Source organism: Vicugna pacos, chromosome 17, assembly GCF_048564905.1.
Source record: "Vicugna pacos chromosome 17, VicPac4, whole genome shotgun sequence".
NCBI lineage: Eukaryota > Metazoa > Chordata > Mammalia > Artiodactyla > Camelidae > Vicugna > Vicugna pacos.
In genome coordinates, this window is record NC_133003.1 from 54316274 (window position 1) to 54337130 (window position 20857).

At 56.1% G+C, this 20857-nt stretch overlaps 1 protein-coding gene and 2 long non-coding RNA genes across 5 annotated transcripts in view; 2 read left to right on the forward strand and 1 right to left on the reverse strand.

Annotated features, from left to right (window-relative positions):
• Positions 1-20857, reverse strand: part of EEFSEC (eukaryotic elongation factor, selenocysteine-tRNA specific) — a 146521-nt gene that overhangs the window by 96194 nt on the left and 29470 nt on the right. Inside the window, exon 1 of one of the 3 annotated variants that reach the window (XM_072941990.1) lies at positions 13993-14021. The exons of 1 other annotated variant lie outside the window; for it this stretch is intronic. Coding sequence is in view for 1 of the 2 variants with exons in the window: in XM_072941989.1 (XP_072798090.1) it covers positions 2816-2858 (43 nt within the window). In the remaining variant the exon portion in view is untranslated. Of the gene's footprint in view, positions 1-2815; positions 2949-13992; positions 14022-20857 lie in introns of those variants that run through there. One more of the 3 variants, XM_072941989.1, reaches the window with a different exon arrangement.
• Positions 1156-4133, forward strand: LOC140686838 (uncharacterized). The gene is made up of 3 exons (XR_012060822.1): positions 1156-1398; positions 1527-1688; positions 2115-4133. It is a non-coding gene; the product is annotated as an uncharacterized lncRNA (long non-coding RNA).
• On the forward strand, positions 15349-19955 carry LOC140686837 (uncharacterized). The gene is made up of 2 exons (XR_012060821.1): positions 15349-18723; positions 19017-19955. It is a non-coding gene; the product is annotated as an uncharacterized lncRNA (long non-coding RNA).

Consider the following 20857-nt stretch of genomic DNA (forward strand, 5'->3'; position numbering starts at 1 on the left):
TCCTCTAGAGAGAGGTGATCCCCACCGAGCCCCTCCCCGAGAGATGAGCCTGCCCTCACAGTAAACACAGGCGCTCCTCCCGAGCTGGGCGCTGTTCTAACCCTTTGTGCTCATGAGCTCGTTCAGCTCAGCCCTAGGACGCAGGCGCTATTACCCACACCCCCATTCTGCAGGCGAACACACCGAGGTAGACAGAAGTTCCACCACTTTCCCAAGACGAAGAGCCAGTCAGAGGCAGGCACTCAGCCCAGAGCCCTGGTTTCTTAAAGCACCATGTTATCCCATGGGGAAGAGCATGGGTCACTTGGAGCCCCACTGAGGAGCAGGCAGAAGGTCAGTGGGCTGGGCCTGGCTCCCCCACCTCGCCTCTCCCGCCTCCCCACTGCCCCATCCACAGGCGCCCGCGGCCCCGTGGTCAGCCCCGTGGGGTCAGCCATGCTCTCGCCTTCCAGGACCCAAGCGCTCCTCCCATCACCCCTTCTCCCGGCACCTCGCACTTCAGCCTGCAGTCGGATGTCACCTCCCAGGTACTTTCCAGGCTCTCCCTAGTCTGGACGAGGCGGCCCTCCCATGGTCCCCACAGTCCCCACACTGCTGGGACAGCCCTGTTCTGTGACGCACTGGGGCCCCTGCAGCCTCCCCCACTGGAACGTGGACCCCTAAGGCGCCCCCACATGCAGTAACACAGAGCAGGTGCTCAGCCAGAGCTCAGGTGAGCACATAGCGCTGGGGGCAGGCCCCTCCACTAGCAATTAATGGAGGCTGTTCTGCAGTGGGGGTGTCCTCGCACACTCCAAAAAGGGACGTGTGCCTGTCCAGAAACAGACAGGGAGGAAGAAGAGCTGAGCAGGGGAGGTGACCGTGTCAAGGACAGGACTACCCGCCGTGAGGATGGGGGGGCAGGGCCCACAGAGAGGGCTCTAAGGGCCGCACCCTCCGGGGGAAGACCCCAGGCAGACCCCCAGTGAGGGGGAGGAGGGGCCCTTGCGAGTCCCCTTTACAGACGAACAAGCTAAGACAGGTGTGAAGAAACTCGGCCAAGGTCACGGATCTTGACACCCCTCCCCCAGCACGGAAGTGAGCCCACCGCTCCCCAGGCGCCGCAACGGAAAAACTGCACTCAGGTGGTTCTGAGCGACGGTGGCCTCAGACACAACAGGCCCTTATAGAAAAGGGACCTGAGGCCACAGAGAGCCCCTCCTCAGAGGCAGGGAAGCCAAGGCAGGCCTTCCTGCCTGGCCCAGGCTGACGGTGCCGGAAGGGGGAGGCCCGCCGGGCGCTGGGCAGAGACGGTCCGAGCGTGCGGGGTCGCACAGCCCGAGAGACTGGCCTCAGGAAACTGTTTACTGGGGCAGCAGGAAGAAAAAAGAAGAAAAGGGGGGAAATCTACCATAAAAAGTAAGTAAAATCAGCAGAATTCCTTCATGAAAGGGTGGAATTAGCATACGGCCTCAGCTGCCAAGTGAGGCCATTGAAGCCAGAAATGTAAATGAGTTCAAGGCACAGTTAGACATTTTTCTGGACAGAGGCAGAGGGGACCGAGGAGGCCGGCAGGTCGCGGTTCAGAGCGGGCAGCTGCAGGGCCCGCCGTGCAGACTCTGAGCACGGCCCCCGGGCCCGCCCCCGCCACTGCTCCCACCCAGGACGCCCCCGTGGTCCGTGCAGCTACCCGGGCTTGGAAACAAAAGGTTGGTTCCGTCCCACTCTGACCACTGCCTGCCACCCCTGGGCCCATCCCTGCCCTCAAGGAGCTCACAGTCGGGGCGGGAGTGGGGTGGGTTGGGGGGGCAGCCACACACAGACCGATGTGTCCGCACAGTGACGTACATCAAAGGAAGAGGAGTTTCTGCTGAGCAAGCGCAGAAGAGAACTTAGCAATCGGAGGGAGGGAGGGGGCCATTCCGGGAGGACACACACAGCAGGAAGCCTGGCTGCCCCTGTCCGCACCTCACAGAGGACACTGAGCACGCAGTTCCTCGGGACCCTCGGTGAGGGCCAAGCACCTCGGGCTTTGAGAAAGAGGACAGAATGACCAGAGGCGCCAACTGCTGGCCTGCGGGCCAGATCTGCCTCAACGGCAACGAGTTGGGACAGCTGTTCCCAATCTCCTCCAGAGTGCAGCACATGTGGCCCACCCAGGGAACAGAAGACGCCGGGTCCTGTGAGGGACACAGTGTGTGAGGCCCACCCAGCCACTGGTCCTCACGTCGTCCTCCTCCCTGGGGCTCACTGACGGCGTCCGGCTCGGTGAGGCTGCCCGGGCCCTGTTTCCCTCAAGGTGAGGTAAGTTTTCACTCCGGTCACTCAGAAAGGACCGCAGACGGCTCCTGTGCATTCTGGGCATGCTCGCTGGCACAGAGCTTCCGCAGGCCCTGAGCCCCGGCCCCGACCGAGTGGGCTGTCTTCCCACACACCCACGACTCAGAACCAACTCTGCCAACCTCTTGCATCAACGCACCGATCCTCTCAAACCGAACCTCGGGATGATGGGGAACACTGTAAGAAAATGAGGTGCCCCCCTGTGCCCAGGGCCCCTGTACAGGAGCCTCACGCCAGACCAGGTAACGGAGCGACAGGACCCTGGACAAGTGCTCTGCGCTGTCCTTCCGGAGCCCTGGCGGGGCTGGCGATCGCCACCAGACCACCTTCTACAACAGCGGAGGGGGAGTGTGAGGTCTTCAGCGGTGGGGGCACGGGGCTGGCTCTGGTGCAGTGTCCTGCTCTCCTCGTTGGCAGAGAGAAGTGACATCAGCTCCCGCTTATAAACCACCACCCTGCCCAGCACCATGCTGGGGCCACGCACGCCCACACTCACGTGACCCCATGGCAGCCCAGCAAGGGAAGCACGGTAATTCCATCTTCCAAAGGCAGAAGCTCACAGAGGTCCATTCACAGTTGCAGACACACAGCAGGGGAGCAGCAGAGCCAAGCTCCTCCACAAGCCTCCAGAGCTCCCCCGCAGCCACGTGATCTCCCTGCCCCAGCCCCTGCCCCGGGGGAGGTCCTTAAGAGCAGATACAACACCAAAGAGGAAACCACACCAACCGGGGCTCGGCCTGGACTTGTCTCCCCGGGCGACTTGCTCCATCTTCTAGAGAAAACGTGCTGTGCTGGGGCGAAGCTTCCCAAGGCCGCTCACCTCCACGTCTGCTTCTCCTAGCTTCAGCCCCTAAACCTGCGAGCAAAAGCTTTAGGCGGAGCCCCGGGTGCAGGGGACTCAGAAAGAGAGCCGTGGATGCACGTCCAGCGCCAGCATCTGACCCGGAAGCCAGTGCGCCTCTCAGAACCTCTGCCTCCTCGCTGAAGCCAAGCACCTGGCTGGGGAGAGGGGAGACCCATACTTGAAGAATATTTTTTGAGAAAATTGGAGGAATTCTGAATATGAGTAGAATAGTAGAGGATCCCAAGGAATTATTATATTGTCAGCTGTGATAAAGACACTGAGTTATACAAGAAATGTTTATTTTTTAGAGATATGTACATAAGTCTTAGGGGTAAAATAACTTCAGATCTTGTAAATTGACTCTAAAATATTTCAGAGAAAAGGTGGGGAGGTCCTTGAAGCAAGCATGGGAAAATCTTAGTGCCTGTTAAGTCAGCATGGTGGGACGTGAGTCCATTCTCTCCATCTTGGGCATGTTTGAAATTGTTCATTCGAACCAATAAACAAACACAAATCTCCTTGGAGACAGGCTCTAGTGACAAAGAGACGACTCCAGGCCGGGACGTGGGGTGAGGAGGCCGGGACACGTGGAGACCACTGGACCAAGTCCGAAGAACTGGATGTTTATTGTTTCATTAAAAATACCTGCCTATTCACACCGACTGCATTTCTTATAATTCTTGAAAGAAGAGATGGTTACCACTAATGACTTCACTAAAACTGCCCACAAAAAGACTGTGAGACAGAACAATCAAAGACAGGACAGGAGGACGTCCCGGCGCGGCTTCACTCCTCAAGGCAGCAGCTTGAGAAACCCAAACTCGGTATGTTTATTAGAGATTTAAAAGTGAGTACTGGCTGAACCAGTACTAGCTCCAAAGCAAAATAAGCGGTAGATGTATGCAAACCAAAAGGGTGAGGGAAAGAAGCTCACGTAGAAAACGACAGAAATAAAGAATAGAGAAAAGGAGCAGAGAAGATGTCTTTAAAAAATAGAACACGATGACATATAGTAATAATAATAAGCGTAAAGGGATACACTAACCTATTAAAAGAATGAGGCTTTCAAAATACAAAATATAACCCTGTTTTGATGTCTTTGGTTGGGCGGTAGCTCTTGAAACCATTTCTTCCTCATTTCAGTTGTTATTTTCTGATTTCTCCACAACATGCCCACGAGCGCACGTGCACACACGTGCACACGGCATTGGCACTTCTGGCTACTGTCAGTGGGCCAGGCTCTGGTCTAAGCTCTGTAAGCGACTGCACAATGGCCCTGTGCTGTTGCTATTGAAGTTCCCTCTTTATAAATGAGGATAGCAAGATGCCCCGAAGCCAGACTTCCATTCTCACAGTTAATAAAAAGTGTCATCTTGTACATAAACTTTGGAAAGTAGTTGGTAATACGTATTGTAAAGAGTGAGTTGCACAAATCAAGGGCCAGGTCCCCAAGAAGACTGCCCTCACTTCAGACACCAGCTGCGAGCTCTGGGGTCCCCAGGCCAGGTGGATTTTTGATCAACTGGCTGCAAATGCGAGGGCTCCACACCACACCCCTCAGGTTGGATTTTTCACCGGAGCAACTCACAGAAAGCAGGAAAGTACTATACTTATGATCATACTTTCACTGTAAAGGGCACAATCAGGACCAGCCAAAGGAAGAGCCACTCGGGGCAAGCTCTGGGAGGGCACTGCGCACACCAGCCCCGAGGAGCCAGGGCACGTCACCCTCCTGGCACGCCAGTCCCTTTCCCAACCAGGAAGGGCCACTGGGCCCCAGTGTCCAGTTTTTATTGGGGTTTCATTACTGAGGCACGACTGACTGAACCACTGGCCGTGAGACTGTCCTCGATCCACCCCCTCGGCCCTCCTCAGAGGTCAAGAGACCAGGTCGGTGTCTTGGCCCAAAGCCCCAGCACTCCAGTCACATGGCTGCTCCTTGGTCTTCCTCTCGCATAAACTCAGGTGGAGGCCAGGGGCCCCCGTGAATGGCAAAGACACTCCTACCACTGGAAATCCCAAGGGTTTTAGAAGCTCTGTCCCAGGAACCCAGGACAAAGACCGAATTCTTTATTAAACAACAACAGGGCTAAAATGTGCTCACGTCTCTGCCCCCCACCTCCGCACTGGGGCGGCGAGAAACCCGTCACTATGGCAGGGCGCCCGGCCCAGGAGGCGCACGAAGGATTTGCGCTCCCGGCCCCCGAGGGCCAGAGCAGCGGGCCAGCCCCAACGGCGGCCTCAGCAGCAGGGACGCGCCCGGGGCGCACCTGGTCACGGGGGCCCCACGGGCCCAGCCTGCTCTAAGAGGGCTTAGCAGCTCGTCGCAGCAAGTGAGGCCCATCCTCACGGAGTTCACATCCCAGTCCGAGACAGACGTCTCCACACCGAGATGAAAGCCACGTGGGGAGCGGACGCTGGGACAGAGCGCTGGGCGGGGGGCTGACCCCCTGACAGGAGAGGCAGGAAGGCCATGGAGAGGGAGGCGGGTGTGCTCTCAGCAGAGGACACAGCGGGCAGAGGCCCGAGGGACACGTCTGCACGGCGGACACACACGTCAAGGGCAGGCGACTGGATGGGGCTGAGTCCCGTGGACCCTCAAAGGGCACCAGGGGGCTTGGACTTCACTCCGCTGGTGACAGACCAGCAGCAGCTGTTTAGGTGCGGGAGTGATATGGTTTCTAAAGGTCACTGGTCCCCGCGAATAGTGGTCACTAAAGGCAGGAGCAGGGCCCGTGGGAGAGGGCGGAGAGGGAACCAGCGTGGACACAGAGGCCGGCAGAGCTGCGGCGGGCGGGGGCCAGCCAGTCCTCCCTCGGATCTAACAGAGACCCCCGCTCCAGCCTTCAGGAGCCCGTCTCCCCGTCGGCCGTGAGCGCCGGCACTGGGTCCTCCTCGCTGCAGAGCGTTCCTGGAGGACTGCCCGCGACAGCTGAGGGCAGGTGGGGAGGGGGGGATGCTTGACTGCCTTAGGAGGAAGGCCACAGGGAATTTCTAAAACAGAGAGAAACGAAAAGTGCCTAATGAACTTAAGTGAAAACAATCAGCTAAAAAGTTAAGATGTTGCCTCCAGAGGGGGAAGAGGCGCTGCTCCTCCTTCCACACTGAGCTTCCCGACCACACTCCGCTCCAGGAGGGCTGGGCGCCACCAGAGCAATGAACGTCCAGCCCGGAATCGCTCTTCTCAACCCTAAGCCCAAGCCTCTGGAAACACACCCACAAGACTGAAGGAGCACACGGAAAGACGGAATGTGACACGGATGAGGCCGGGAGCAGCCGTCCCCAGACAGGGGCGCTGCGCTTGGCCCAGAAGGCCACCCCATCTGTTTGCTAAAAGCAACTAAGCCAGATACTGTTTTAAGTTACAGCTGGTGTCTGGGCCACTTTATCAAGCACTTGAGACAGAGAGCTGATTATTTTTCTGGCAACAACGAAAACAGAAAGTCTGAAAGTACGCGGAGTCTGTCACCAGCTGTTTCCGGAGCGGTTCTTAAAGAGAAGAACCCATCTGGGTCGGGGCCAGAGACGTCCACAAGGGAGGCAGCAGTGGTTGGTCTTTTTCCTCTCGTTTTCCCCTCCTGCGTTTCGGTTCCTCGAGTCACGCAAAGTAAAACCCCTCAAGGAGCACCTTTCTGTGGCCTTTACGCTATTTCCAAAAGGCCCCTTAAAAAGGGACTTGGGTTAAAAGAAACATGTGTGTGCCGTGGTCTTGACCTGGTCTCTGGCCCCTTGCTTGGTTCTGGCTTCCCACACCAGGTCTCCCCCCACTGGCCTGCTGTGTGGCCAGAGCAAAGCCCCACAGCTCCACCCGCGCAGCCCCAGTCCCTCAGCGGTGGAGCTCTCGGAGCGCCGTGCAGAGCCTGACGCACAGAAGGCGCCCAACAAGCGGGCCATAACTGACCACTCACAGCACCTTCTCCCGAGACTCTGAGGTCCCCCCGAGACTGTCCCCAGGACAGTGATCACGGCAGGGGTTCCATAGCTGAGACCAGTTGTGGGCACGGGGGGGATGGGGAGCTGGCGCTGAGCCAACCGCTCCCAGACTCTCGTGTATTCGTGTAATTCAACACATCCGGGCAGGTCTGGGGCGGGAGAGCAGAGCCGGTGATGCAGGCACAGGGCTGAAGAGCCAAGCTACAGGGCCCAGGTGCAGGCACAATGGCCTCACGAGAGACCCTGAGGCTCGACAGGCAGGCAAGACCCCATCACTGGCTGTGCCATGGGTGGCCATCGACGGGTGGACCGGACACCACTCCCCCCGCACCTGTGGCGGTGCCCACACTAGCACCTGCCTAGCACTCGGTCACCTCGTGGGGGACACTTAACCAGGCCTTACATCAGCACCCTGCAGGTAGGTGTCCTTGTCACACACTCCACCCCAGACCTGGCTCCTGTTCCAGAACTGGGGTGGGGTAACAGCGTCCCCATCAGACCGCAGGGCATTGCTGCGAGAATTCGAATGCGGTGAGCGGCCACAAAAAGCCCTGAGGACGGCTGCAGCGCGTCAGCTGCTACCTTACAACACTCGTGCCGGGGGTCACGGGAGACTTTCATTTTCTTCTTCCTGTGCTGCTTCCCAAAATTGGGAAAAGAAAATTCACTTCATAGTAAATATAAACACTTTATGATAAAAATTATCACCTACTAAGATGTCAGCGTGATAACGCTTGGGCTATTTTTTATGTAGTAAGAATCCATCAGGACCAGGCAGGGGTCTCCCACTGCTATGTCAGGGATCTGAAAGCAGTTTTCAGGGCCACTGCCAAAGCCAGTGGGCAAGGACCGCCCTGCCCACCTCTCCCATCAAAGGATTCCAACCTTAGTCCCCACTCCTGCAGTCCCACTGCCCTAAACCACAGGGACCACACTGGGCCCTGTTCCGGAGTGGCCCAGCCTGAAATTGGGCGTGACCTGTGGTTTCTCGGGCTGGGCTCCCTGGGCCCCGGAGGGTCTTGTGAGCGATTCACTGGGAGACAGGACAGGTGAGCCGGATGCTGAGGACAAGGGTGTGAGGTGGATCCCGGGCAGAGGCAGCTGCAGAGCCAGGGACAGGCCGAATGCGCTAGGCAAGGGCGAGGGCCTGAGCACAGACCGGCCTCTCCCAAACCAGTCCCATCACCAGAGCCATTCTGAGCTGGTTTCTGGCTGTGGGTCTGCAGACCTGTTAGTGGCCAGGAAGCACCGCCGCAGAGCGGAGCTTGGTGACGGGCCAAGCTTTGATGTCCCTCCAGGCCACAACAGGCCCGTTCCTCAGATTTGTTTATTTTTCCTGTATAACTTTTGCAATGTCTCAACTAAATAGGACAGTTTTTATCAACAATTTCCAAAGCAAGAAAAATGGCCAAATGCTTGGTTTGTAATGAAGACTGGTGGGTCTGCTAGGCCGAGGAGGGCCTAGGAGCAGCTCTTACTTTGAGGGGTTTGGAGACCCACGGGAGACCCGGCAGCCTCTCAGCCGACTGGTCACACAGTCTCTTCTCCTCTGGGTCATGTCCTCCCCGGCTCAGGCCCTCTGCTGAAGCGGCAGGAGGCCCAGCCCCAGCGCCAGGCCTGAGCACGGGGCCCAGGCCTGGCCACTCAGTTTCTCCATGTCTTCTGCTGGGACCCCAGGGAAAGGTCTCTCCTTCCGCGAGGGGCGCTGACTCGGCAGAAAACAAGCTGAATCGAGGAGCCCCGGGCCGCGCTGCAGTCTGGCGGGGGTCCGCAGCCCGAGAAGCAGATGTGAGGGACGTGGGCCCGGGAGACGGAGGCCCTGGATCCGGCTGCTCTTAAAGCCAGCCCACAAAGAAGCAGTTTGGCTGAGTTCCTGTCCTTGGCACAGGTTGCGCACTGACACAGTACACGAGCCCGGGCCTTACCTGTTCTCAGCTCGAGGCCCCAGACTGCAGCGCCTTCACGGCACTTTCCACGCCACCAAACTGTTCACACACGTGATCTCACTCCACCGTCGGCACAGCGCAGCACACACTACCGTTCCCCTTACTGCACAGACAAGACTCGAGGAATGACTGACTTCGGCCACCACGGTCACAGCATCATCGTCTGATTCAAAGTCACACAGATTTTACGTCATGGAGCCGGGATCCAGGTTCGGGTCCTCTGAATCCAAAGCCCACGTCCCTCCCCTGTCCCAGTGTGTGCTGTCCTGTCCAAACGCAGGCAGGGATACAAAGTGCGAGCCTCACCCTCACTTCAAGGGCTTACAGTCACCTTGGAAGTGGACACAAGTCCAGGAGCCAACTAGGGATGTGGAAAGCCATAACACAGCCAAGAGTCCAGGCAGCACTCACACAGCAGGAGGCAGACGGCAAGGAGGCGACACTTCAGACGGGATGCTGGTGTTCTCTGAGCATCACTGTGACTTCAGAAACCAACCCCCGCACCTGCTGACCCTCCTCCACCAGCCGCCTCAGCCCCCCCGCACCCACTTCCAGCCGAGCTCTCCTCCACCGTGGAATTCGGGGCTGCTGCCTGCCCAGACGGCCCAGGGGCCCCTCGTGACCACCAGAAGGAGGAGCACAGATCCCAGCCACTGGCGCTCCCCCCACTGTCTTCAAAGTGGTAGCTTTCAGGTGACGGGACACTCCCGCTCCCAGCCTCCCTCAGGGAACTCGACAGCCCTACATTATATTACCAATATTCTGGTGACACCCAGTGGCCTCTGGGTCTGCACTAGGTCCTTTTCTGTTGAATAAGTGTCTTAAATGGTGGCTACAAATAGTTACTAAAGGAATTCTGCCTCACTGATGGAGAAAAAAATTTCATTTAGCCATCTCATTTAATGTAACTGAGAAAACTGAGTTTTTAAAATCTCATATCATCTTTTCTAACCAATTTACATTATATTAGCGAGGTGTCACTGAATGAGTTTTCTTAGGTCAAAATTTTTTTCTTATCAAATCACAACATAACATAAAAGATGTTCCAGAAATGGAAAGTCACCAAGGACTCCAAAAGGACTTGAAGGCATGTCCCACCGCACAGGGGCTCTCAGACATCAGGCACTCTGGCGCCACCGTCACAAAGGCTGCGCGGCCCACCGCGTGCTCCCCGGTCCCGTCTTCCCCCTTTAAGGACTCTGTCCAGGGAGCTTGTGCTCTAGTGAGAGGACACAGGAACAGCGCCACGTGCTTAGTCACAGAGGTCACTTCAGATGGTGACAAGGGCCCAGAAGAAACCGTTCTGATGTTGTGACAGTGACTTGGGGGCTGGTGACTTTGGGAGGCAGGGTTGGGGAGACAGGTGACACCAAAATGACAGAACAGAGGCAGGGCAGCTGGAGCCCAGGAACAGCGAGTGCAAAGGCCCTGAGTTCCCGTTAGCAAGACGCTGAAAGGGGGAGGGGAGGCCAGCGAGGGCTGGCTCTGTAACGCCAACCTGGAGGGGTCCTCACGTGGGACACTGTTCCTGCTTCTAGGCCTTTCACTTCCCAACTTCATATTTTGGAAAATTTCAAACCGATAGGAAACCTGAAAGGACAGAGCAATGAACCCGGTACACATCTCTCCGGGTTGTGACGCCAGCTGTGAACAGTTTGCTGCATCTGTGTTCTCTCTCAACGTCGCTCACACGCAGAAACATTACATCAATACGTATCACACGCACTGTATGTGTAACTATATACAAGAAAACCCAACACACAACAACATACGTAACTTACACAATACGTACAAACGGTCCCTAACCATTTTCAAGTAGTCTGCAGACACAGTAACATCCCGCCACTGACACCTGCCTGCTGGGAACTGGGACGCTCTCCAGCTGGGACACCTCACACCGATGCCACAGCACTACCTCACCTACGCTGAATTCAAGCCCCCGTCTGCCCCCCATGATGGCTTTCAGAACTGATTTTTGCTTGCTGGTTTTTTTAGATCTGGTCTCTTCAGCTTCCTTTAATCTGAGAAGCGTCACCTGCCCCTTTGTTTGGCAAGAGGGGTGACGTCCTTCATGATTTCGATACAAAGAGTCTGGCCTGGTTTATTATTTACTCACTATTTTTCTTTAAATTGACAACTGCTGTTGTACTGGGGGAAAAAGGTCAAAGGAAAGCAAAAACTTCCATAAAAATGACAGGTTTCACACACTAGTTATTTGGGTTTTCTAATACACACGACAGCAAGGATGAAGCTCTGAGACTGAGCATCTGTGTGACGGCTCCCCCCTTAAATCGCCATGTCCACCTGTGAGGAGCTGCCCCAGTCCCACCTCAGCTGGCGCCCCACAGGCCGCTCCGGCAGGTAATGCCTCCTTCCCCAGGAGGGCTCTGTGACCTCCGCCACATCCAGTGGCACTGGGCTAGGTGACTTCTTTGATGTGAGTGTCACAGCCCCGGGCAGAGATGAGAAAACCGAGGCATGCAGGCTGTACCGTGTGCCCAACCCTTCAAATCAGCCGGTGCAGGGGCACTTCCCACCCCCACCCCACACCAGGGGCACACCGAGCTCTTCCGTGGTCCTGGCCCAGGACCCCCAGGCACTCTCCAGGCACGTCACCAGCTTTGCGTGACAGGCAATGACCCTCAGTCTCCGGAGGATGGAGACATGTGCCCAGGCCACACAGCCCGTGGATGAGGAGCCACCAGTGCCTGGGAGACCCCTCCCCAGGATGGAGGCAGCGCCCCTGATGTGCACTGGTGGAAGCTGCTCCCGCAAGCATACACTGTCCTCCCGGAGAGCAGCCCCAGGGGGAGTGGGCGACATGGTGGCACCCGCCGGTCACTGCTCGGGGACACCTCCAGCAGCTCCCCTCTGCCTAGAGCTGTGCTTCCCAAAGTGGGAGAGGTCTGCAGTAACACAGATCTGGCATTTGGTGTATTGTACGAAAAATCATTATCTTTTTGGTTCTCTTTCAATCTCTCCGGCTGAACAATGAGCAAGTCTCAATTGGGGGCATGATCTACTTAAAACCTCTTCAAAATGCCCTAATCTCCCTTTTACCCAAAGCAAACCGTGGCTCATGGTCAGCCCGCAGCAGCTAGAATCTGCCACCGCCTGGTTCTCAGTGTGAGCGTGCTATTCTGTTTACGGGATGGACGTTGCTTTCCACTTGCCTTAACGTTACAGCTTCCACGTGGTCTCTTAACATTTAAAGACTAAACTGATTCAAAGATAAACAGTGAAATGAGGACAAAAGAGGCAGTGAGCCCATGACAGATGGTGAGGATGGCTCTAAGAAAAGGTGAGGCGCCCACCACCCCCACCGGGGCCACGCCCCCCGTGCTGGGGGTCAGCCTTTGCTGGAACCCAGCGGCAGGGGGACCGGCAGGGCCGCCTTATTGGACTGCCTCACAGAGAAGCCCCCGCGCCTGCACTCTCCTTGATGGTGCTGAGCCAGGATCCTGACACACAAACCCTCCCAAGAAATCTAACAGCTACCGAGAGCCAGGAAGAAGGCACAGGCCACAGGCAGCTTCCCAGGTGACGTGGCGCCACCAGCAGCCGGCACTCGAGTCAGAGCCGAGGTCAGACCCCACAGCTCAGGCGGCGGCAGGTGAGCACCGAGCCCCTCAGTACCTCTCAGAAACACCCAGGTGTGGTTTAACGGTGATTAACAGGGAGCTTCTCGTCTAGAATTTTCCTGAACTGTCTGTCCACTGTCAGTTCCAACTGAGCAAATGTGAAATGTAAATTCTCAACGACAAAGAAAAAAGCTCTGTCACCGGCCTCTTGCATTTTACTTCACACAGCAACATGACTGTGCGGTGTACTGAGTCGCAGCCCCGCGTACTTCACCCTCATTCTAATTAAACCCACGTGCACGTGTGTGTGCAGGAGGTGTGTTGTGGGACAGGGGGAGGTCTTGGAAGGGGATGCCACGCAATTTCAATCCAGTTTTACAGACCCCGAGGTCCTGCACCCCCCACCTTAGCAACCCAAGAGTCCTGGCCTCCCTGGAGATCTGTGTTCATCTGAGGTTAAAATCAAACTAGGTCGCTCCTCTTCAAAGTTCCCCGTCAAAGTAACCCTCCTCCCCGCACAGGGGCAACAGGACAAAGGCAACACACCCCCGGGACTTGCTTCGCAAGAAACTTGCCCAGGCTGCCACCCACTTCCAAGGGAAAGAGGTCAAACGACAACTGAGTCCTCAACTGAAAGGAAGGCGGAAGGGAGACATAGAAGGAAAACAGATGGACGAGGGGTGGAGACTTGAGGGAAGGAGGGAGGGAAGGGGGAGGAAGGGGGAAGAGGGGGAGGGAGGAGAGAGGCGTCCTCTTTAGGTTCTGTTTCGTCAGGCTCTCGCTCAGGCTGGACAAGTTTGAGGTTTTAAAATTAAGCAAGAAACTGAATTCTATAAACAAATGTACTCTCTTCTCATTCTAAGGTCAAGGATGCAGTTTTCGTGGGCTGGAGCCCCCACAGGCCTCCCGTGGGCAGTGCCCGAGCACAGGGCCCAGGCTGTTCGGTGCCGGCTCCTGGCTACCCGCCCTCCACTCTCCCTGCCCCTCCAGCTGCCTCCTCCTGCAGAAAAAGCCTGCTCGAGACCTGATTCCCTGGTCTCCTGAGCAGCCGCGGAGGCACTGCAGGAGGCCCTGGCAGCCCAGGCCCTGTCCTGCCCCATGTGCCCCGTCTGTCAACCGGAGACACACCGCCCGTCACCCGGAGACACACCGCCCCCCGATCATGGGGGCGGAGAGCACACACTGAGCGGCTCTCCCTCCCCACCAGCAGCGGCCCCACCACCCAGCCTGAACGAGGCCGAGGCTGTTACCCCCGGACACCCCCCTCCCAGGACGCTGCAGGTCAGTAACTGTGCCAGAGGAGCAGGTTTTAAGAGGCGTGTGACTGACGCGCACAGAGCTCCCGGCAGGCAGAGTCTCCTGAACTTACCGAGCCCATCGCCCAGCTCCAGGAAAGCCCTCCCGCACAGACAGTAACCTGGCCACGAGAATTAGGCCAGATCCGTGGGATGAGGATTCAGAATGAATTAGGTCAAAGAACAAGCCTCTGGAAAAGCAAGAGTTTCATAAAAATGGAAATACACGCTCAGCCGTCTGCGTCGCTGGCGAACGTGGGAGAGGCCGAAGGCCACTCAGTGGTCTAATAAAATGTTTACAGGCGAAGGTTCTTACAGAAGAGATGGCTTGAGACCAACAGACCACGAGCTGGGGTCTGGAGACCCTTTCACGAGGCAGATGTCACTGTGATGGCAGGAACACGACTCTCTCAGCCTGGGCAGCAGGGGCCCCGCCTCTGCTCCCCTCTCTGGACCCACGGCCCTGAGGAGGTGCTGCGGCCTATCCCGGCTAGCCGGGAGCTCCCACAGGGCAGGGGTCTCGCCACCTCTGCCTGGACTCCTGCCTGGCCCAGAGGAGGGGGGCCCACACACCCTGGGGGGACGGACAAGTACACAAACCAGGGACCAGATCAGTAAGTGATGGGACGGGGTAAATGAGCCGGGAGGTGCAGAGAGCAATTCACTCTCTCCTGACAGACTCTGAGTCTCCGGCGGCTTCGAGACACCGGAACAAAGATGTGCCCACCTCCCACAAGGACAAGCAGGGGACCCCAGGCCGAGGGGGACTCTCGGTGGGGCGAACCAGCTAAGGCAGGAGGGCCTCCTGCCAAGGCTGAAGAAACAAGAGTTGCAACCGGACCGGCACAACCCAAGGTGCGCGCAGCCCTGCAACAGCACACGCTCGCGGGGAGCCCACCGCACCAGCTCCGCTTCGAGGACCTGGCACATAAACTCAGTAACCCTCACGACGACCGTGGTAAGTGCGTAACGGTTATTATTCCTATTTTATGGATGACAAAACTAAGGTACAAGGTGGTCAAGCCGCCAGCGCGGAGCACAGAGCAGACCCGGGCCGGGTGGCAAGATGCGGAGCCCGCCCTCCCGACTCCCCTCTCCCACTGCCCCGCCCAGAGCCTCCCACGAGCCCCTCCTCGAGTCACATGGGTGACTCCGAGGCCTCGGGCCTTGGAAGCACGTCGCTTCTGCAACAAGGAAGTCACCGAGAAAACAGGACTCACCCCACAGCTCCGCCGTGCTGCCCGCGAGACTGGGAGGCTCCCATTTCACAGCGTACGAGGGAGATGTTACAGGGAGAAACCCAACGGCTTCGGGGCTGGCAGGCCTGGGCTCCAGACCCGTTTCTAAGTGGCCTCTGGACGACGCTCTGATCCCTGCGGGTGAGCCCCCATCTCCTCAGCAGCAGCCGACTCTCAGGCTGTCGAGGGGTTGAAGGACCCCTTGCGCAAGGCGCCCGGGCCACGGCTGGCACAGCATGCGAGAGCTGGGGCTGACGATGCTGCTGCCCTTCTCGTCCCTCAGCCCCGGGACTCCGGTCCCCCCACCCCGCCAACACTCGTCTTCGTGCCCAAGTGGAAACGTTACTTTGAAGAAACGCCTGCCACGACCCAAGACCACGCACAATGGTCCACCTGAAGAGAGATGGGGGACGCGGGCCAACCCACAACACAAGCCTTACTAGAGGACGACAGAGATGGAACAGCCCCACCACCCCTGCCGCTTCCCTGGCTCAGATGTCCACCTCCTGGGCTTGGCGACTCATTCCTGCAGCTACAGCCTGCCTTCCACTCCTGGGGGAAGTGCATCAACGTTAAAGCCATGTCTACAGCAATGCTCCAAGAGCAATTTACAGCTTTTTATATTTAATATTCAAAAACATCAGTTGGTGAATTCACCATATTAACAGAATAAAGAAGAAGTATATTCATTTCAAAAGCTGCAAAAAGAACATCTGATTAAGGTCAACAACTACTCATGGTAAAAATGCTCAGCACACTAAGACCTGAAGGAGCCTTCCTCACAGCGTAAGGGCGTCTGTGAGGGACCCAGTGCTAACACCAAATAACCTAACACATCACTGAAGGCCTTCCCCGCCAAGACCGGAACAGAGCAGCAGGGACTTGCCTCTCCACCACCCAGCGTCTCACTGGGGGTCGCAACCAGCACGATGAGGCAGAAGAAGAGCTGGAAGGCAGAAGAGCTGGAAGGCACAAAGAGCAGAAAGGAAGAAAGTAAAGCGATCTTTAGCCACAGGCAATATGCTTGATTATTTACGTATAAAATCCTAAGAAGTACACAAAGCCACTGCTATGACTAACAGAGTTTAGCGAGGTTCCAAGAAACAAGACCTACACGTATATTTAACGGTGTTAATACGTTAGCAACAAATGAAAAGCATCATCTACAACAGCATCAAAAACGTAAGGCACTTGGGGATGAACCCAACACGACACGAGTAAGATCGCTACTGAAAGCCACAGACACTGCTTAAAGAAGGCCTGAATGTATTAGAGAGATGTCAGGCTCATAAACCAAAAGACACTGTCTTTAAAGAGTCAGTTCTCTCCAATTCGAACTACAGCTTCAATGTAATTCCGATCACAATTCTAGGATACGTGTGCATCGTGCAGAAATTGGAAAGCTACTTCTAAAACTTATGTGGAAATGCAAAGGACCTGGAGCGTTCAAGGCAACCTTTAAAAAGAACAAAGCTGGGGGACTCTCTCTACTTGACTTCAAGACTCCCTCTGTGAAGCTAGTGCAGTTTTGTGGAAGTGACAGGCAAACAGGTCAGTGAGGTTGGGCAGAGCCCAGAAAAAGACCCACCCTTCGAAGGTCGCATGGCTTTCAACAAAGGCAACAGAACAACCCAACAGAGAAAGGAAAGACTTTGCACAAACGCGGAACCACGACAGCTGGAGGGCCGGATGAGGGCGCTCAGCCAGGCCCCTCTCACCCCAGACAGACTAACTCAGGGTGGGGCTCAGCCCTAAGCGTAGGCGCTAAAGCATCAGTCTTTGAGAAGGAAACAGCAGAATGCCTTCACGACGTGGTGGCAGGGAACGCTCTCTCAAGCAGGACCCAGCGATGACCACGGGAGAAGAGCCCGATCAGTTAGACGTCATCAAAACTGAGAACTCCTGCTTGTCACAGACATCAAGAAAGCCACAGAATGTGACACAACATTCACAGAACACACACGTGGCAAAGAACTGGTAAAGAGATTCATCAAGAAGGTCGGCAGGTTTTTAAATTCCAAACCCAGCTGAAAATAGGCGAAAGATTGGAAAGACACTACATAAAAGAAGACCCACAGACCCACAGACAGCCAGAGAACGTGTTAAAAAGCAGCCACCGTCGTCACAGGCACACCTCAGCGGTGCGGCGGGTTCGGTTCCAGGCCACTTCAGTAAGGCAAGTGTCACAACTGCCAAGTTACACAGAATTTTTTGGCTTTCTGGTGCATGTACAAGTTGTGTTTTCACTATGCTGTAGTCTGTTAAGTGTGTGACAGCATTATGCCCAAACAAGTAAACAATGTACACACCTTAAAATTTAAAAATATTTCATGGCTAAAAACGCCAACCAGCACCTGCGCCTTCACCTGCGCTGACGTTCCGGAGAAGCTTCTTTCCTTAAACCTCAGAACCAACCTCTGCTACCTTCAGACTCTCCTGCCGCAGCTTCCCCACCTCTCAGCCGTCAGAGCTGCGGGAGGGTGGGGCCTGGCTCTGGGTTAGACTCTGGCTGAAGGGAGTGCGGAGGCTGGCCGGATCTGCCGCCCAGACCACTCAGACTTTCCCCACATCAGCAATAAGGCTGTTTCACTTTCTCATCATGCCTGTGCTCACCAAAGGAGCACCTTTCATTGCCTTCAGGAACTTTCTCTTTGCATCCACGGCCTGGCTAACTGTTTGGCACAAGAGGCCTCACTTTCTGCCCGTCTCGGCTTGGACATGCCTTCCTCACTAACCTTAGTCATTCCTAGCTTTTGATTTAAAGCAAGAGACGCGCAACTCTCCCTCCATTTGAGCACCTAGAGGCCACTGTGGGGTTATTAACTTGCCTAATTTCAGTATTGTGTCTCGGAAGAGGGAGGCCAGAGGAGAGGGAGGGAGATGGGGGGCCCGCAGGGAGGTGAAGCAGCCAGATTAAGTTCACTGTCTTACGTGGGCACGGCTCATGGTGCCCCAAAACAGTAATAGTGACATCAAAGATCACTGATCACAACAAATATAATAACAGTGAGGAAGTCTGAAATAGTGCGAAAATCACCAAACTTGACACCAACGAGGAGTGAGCAGATGCTGCTGGAGCAATGGCGCCGACAGACTTGTTCATCGCACAGTTGTTGCAAACCCCACTGTGTGAAAAATGCAACTTCTGTGAGGCATAGTAAAGCACAGTCTGCAGTCACTGGGGCATGAACATTAAAGCACAATGCGCACACCCACCAGAATGTAAATCCTGAAAACTAGGACACCAAATACTGCCAACAACAACATGGAGCACCGGGAACTCTCCCACCTGTGTGACTGCAGAGTGGTGCACCCACTTTGGCGGAAACACTGGCCTCTGCTTATAAAATTAAACATATACCCACCCTCTGATCCAGTAATTCCACTTGTAGGTTTACTCAAGAGAAATGAAAACGCTTGTCTTCAAAAAGACATGTGTAAGACTATTCACAGCAGCACAAAGCTGGAGACAACAGAGGTGCCTGTCAACAGGTGAGCTCATAAAGGTGCGGGCGGCTCATAAGGCAGCCCAGCGCCGAGGAGGCGGCCATGGACGCACATAGCTGGGTGAGTGGTGCTTGCACGGAGCGGGGGCGGGGGCGGCGTATCCCGCATAGGAGGGTACCCTGCACGGTAGGGGGGGTTGCATCCCGCACGGCGGGGGGCATCCTGCACTGGGAGGGGCATCCCACAGCCACTAAAACGGAGTAGATCTGAGGGTCTGAACATACGGGAGGCTCAAGGCCTTGTGAAGTGGGGCACACACTGCAGAAGAGCAGGTGTGGTGCAGCCCCGCCGTGAAATTTAAAAACAAACGTTTAAACAATAATACTAATACATTAATATGGGTGTTACTATAGATCTGTGTGGAAAAGCCAGGTGAATATGCACCAGCCATGTGCAACATCAGAAAGAGGGGGAGACTCACTCTCTCGGAAAGCACCTAAGAAACGCTGGAATGTTTCGGAAACTCTGACTCAGAAAAAAAGTTTAAAAACAAACTGGACATGTGAAAACGCATACACTAAGGAAAAAGACTTCGGAAAAACATCTCCTTCCCCAGGGCCTGACTCAGACCCGCACCTCCACACCAACCCCTCGGGCCGGGCCCCTCAGGGAAGGCAGGCAGCCCCGAGCACACGCACGGAGCGCTGTGTCCGGAGGAGGGGAGCCTTCCTGGGCCTGGGCCAGAATGCCACGGCCCAGGCCTCCCAACCCCAGTCCCGGTGTCCCAGGAGACAGGAGGCCGGCTTTCACACCAGCACGGGGACCACGCTGCTGCCAGAAGGGGGCCCTCCTGAGCCCGAAGGCGTCTCTGCCCCGCACTGCTGGGCTGTTTTGGGAGGCTTAGGGCTGCTACCAAAGAGCCTTTCTTTTCTGAGACTTTTGCTTTTACTCAAATATACGTGACTATAATTCAGGACAAGAACAACTTCCCAGGAAGAAATGCTAAGAGGCCACAGGAGGACGTAAACTTCGCCGAGACTAAGCAACTCTGAGACAGAATGGGTCTCCGTCAAAGTTGAAAATGGGGAGAGAATGGACCTGGGCACTCACTCCAGAGCTACGTAAAAATAAACAGCTTTTGCCAAGTCCCGGTGACTGCTGGAGGCACTGAGACCCCCCCAATAACATCGCTCGGGGCCACCACCAGCTGTAGCTGCCGGGGGAGGCACGCTCCATTCAGAGACTCTTGGACCCACATATCCTGGAGCTCGGAACTGCACAAACAAAAGGTTAGGGGGAGGGGGCTGGAGCAGAGGGAATAAAGGCCTAAAGATTAAAGTCACAGGCAGAGACAGACGGCTCCGTTTCTTAATAACTGAAAACACGAGCTGGGTCTGAATGTGCTCATTGTTTGGCGGAGGGGGCAGTCTATGCAGGCAGGACTGGCTGGCGACAGGGCTGCCTTCCCATCAGAAATGAGATTTACCAACGGGGAGGAGGCCGGAGCTGCTCAGTGAGGGTGGCGTGGGCGCGGCAGCCAGGTGGGCCGTGGGGAGAGGGGCTGGAGGAGGACGCAGAGACGCAGGCTCCCTCACGCTGGCTCAGGAGGGCAGCCTGTACCACCTTCTAAGACGAACACACCCGGCAGTTTGGATCAGAGGAGTGAAAACGCACATGCCTTTTGGCACTGTGGCCCCACTTCCAGTGCTCCGGCCCTGAAATAACCCACCTGAGGCCAACCCTGATGCACAGAGATATTCTGCACAGCATCATTTACAAGAGCAAGTAATCAGAAACAACATAGGGCTGCAGAGAACAAAGGTCACGCACGTCCACCTGCCTGACAGCAAAGGGGACAAACGTAGCTCACACAAACAGAACCACGGGGCAAGCGCAGAGAAGGAGTCACAGCAGCAGAAACGGGTTTGCCCGAAAAATGAGGCCAGAGCTGGGCTGCTTTTTCTTAACCCTGTGGGGGTCCACACTCGTCCCGGAGGGGCCACAATATAACACCGCCCGCCACTAGCCATACGGCAGCTGCTCCCTGTGCGCACCTGCTGAGTGTGCGCACCACGCCAGGCTCACGGCCGCTCTCCCAGCGTCCTCGTGGCAGCCCCACGAGACTGGTCCTGCCTTAGTCTACAGATAAGGAACCCAGACTCCAGGGGTCACCAGCGCCGGGAAGGCAGGCAGAGGCTTTAAGCACAGGTTTTCTTTGAGCCGAAGCGCGTGTGCTCCCCTCAACACCACACGC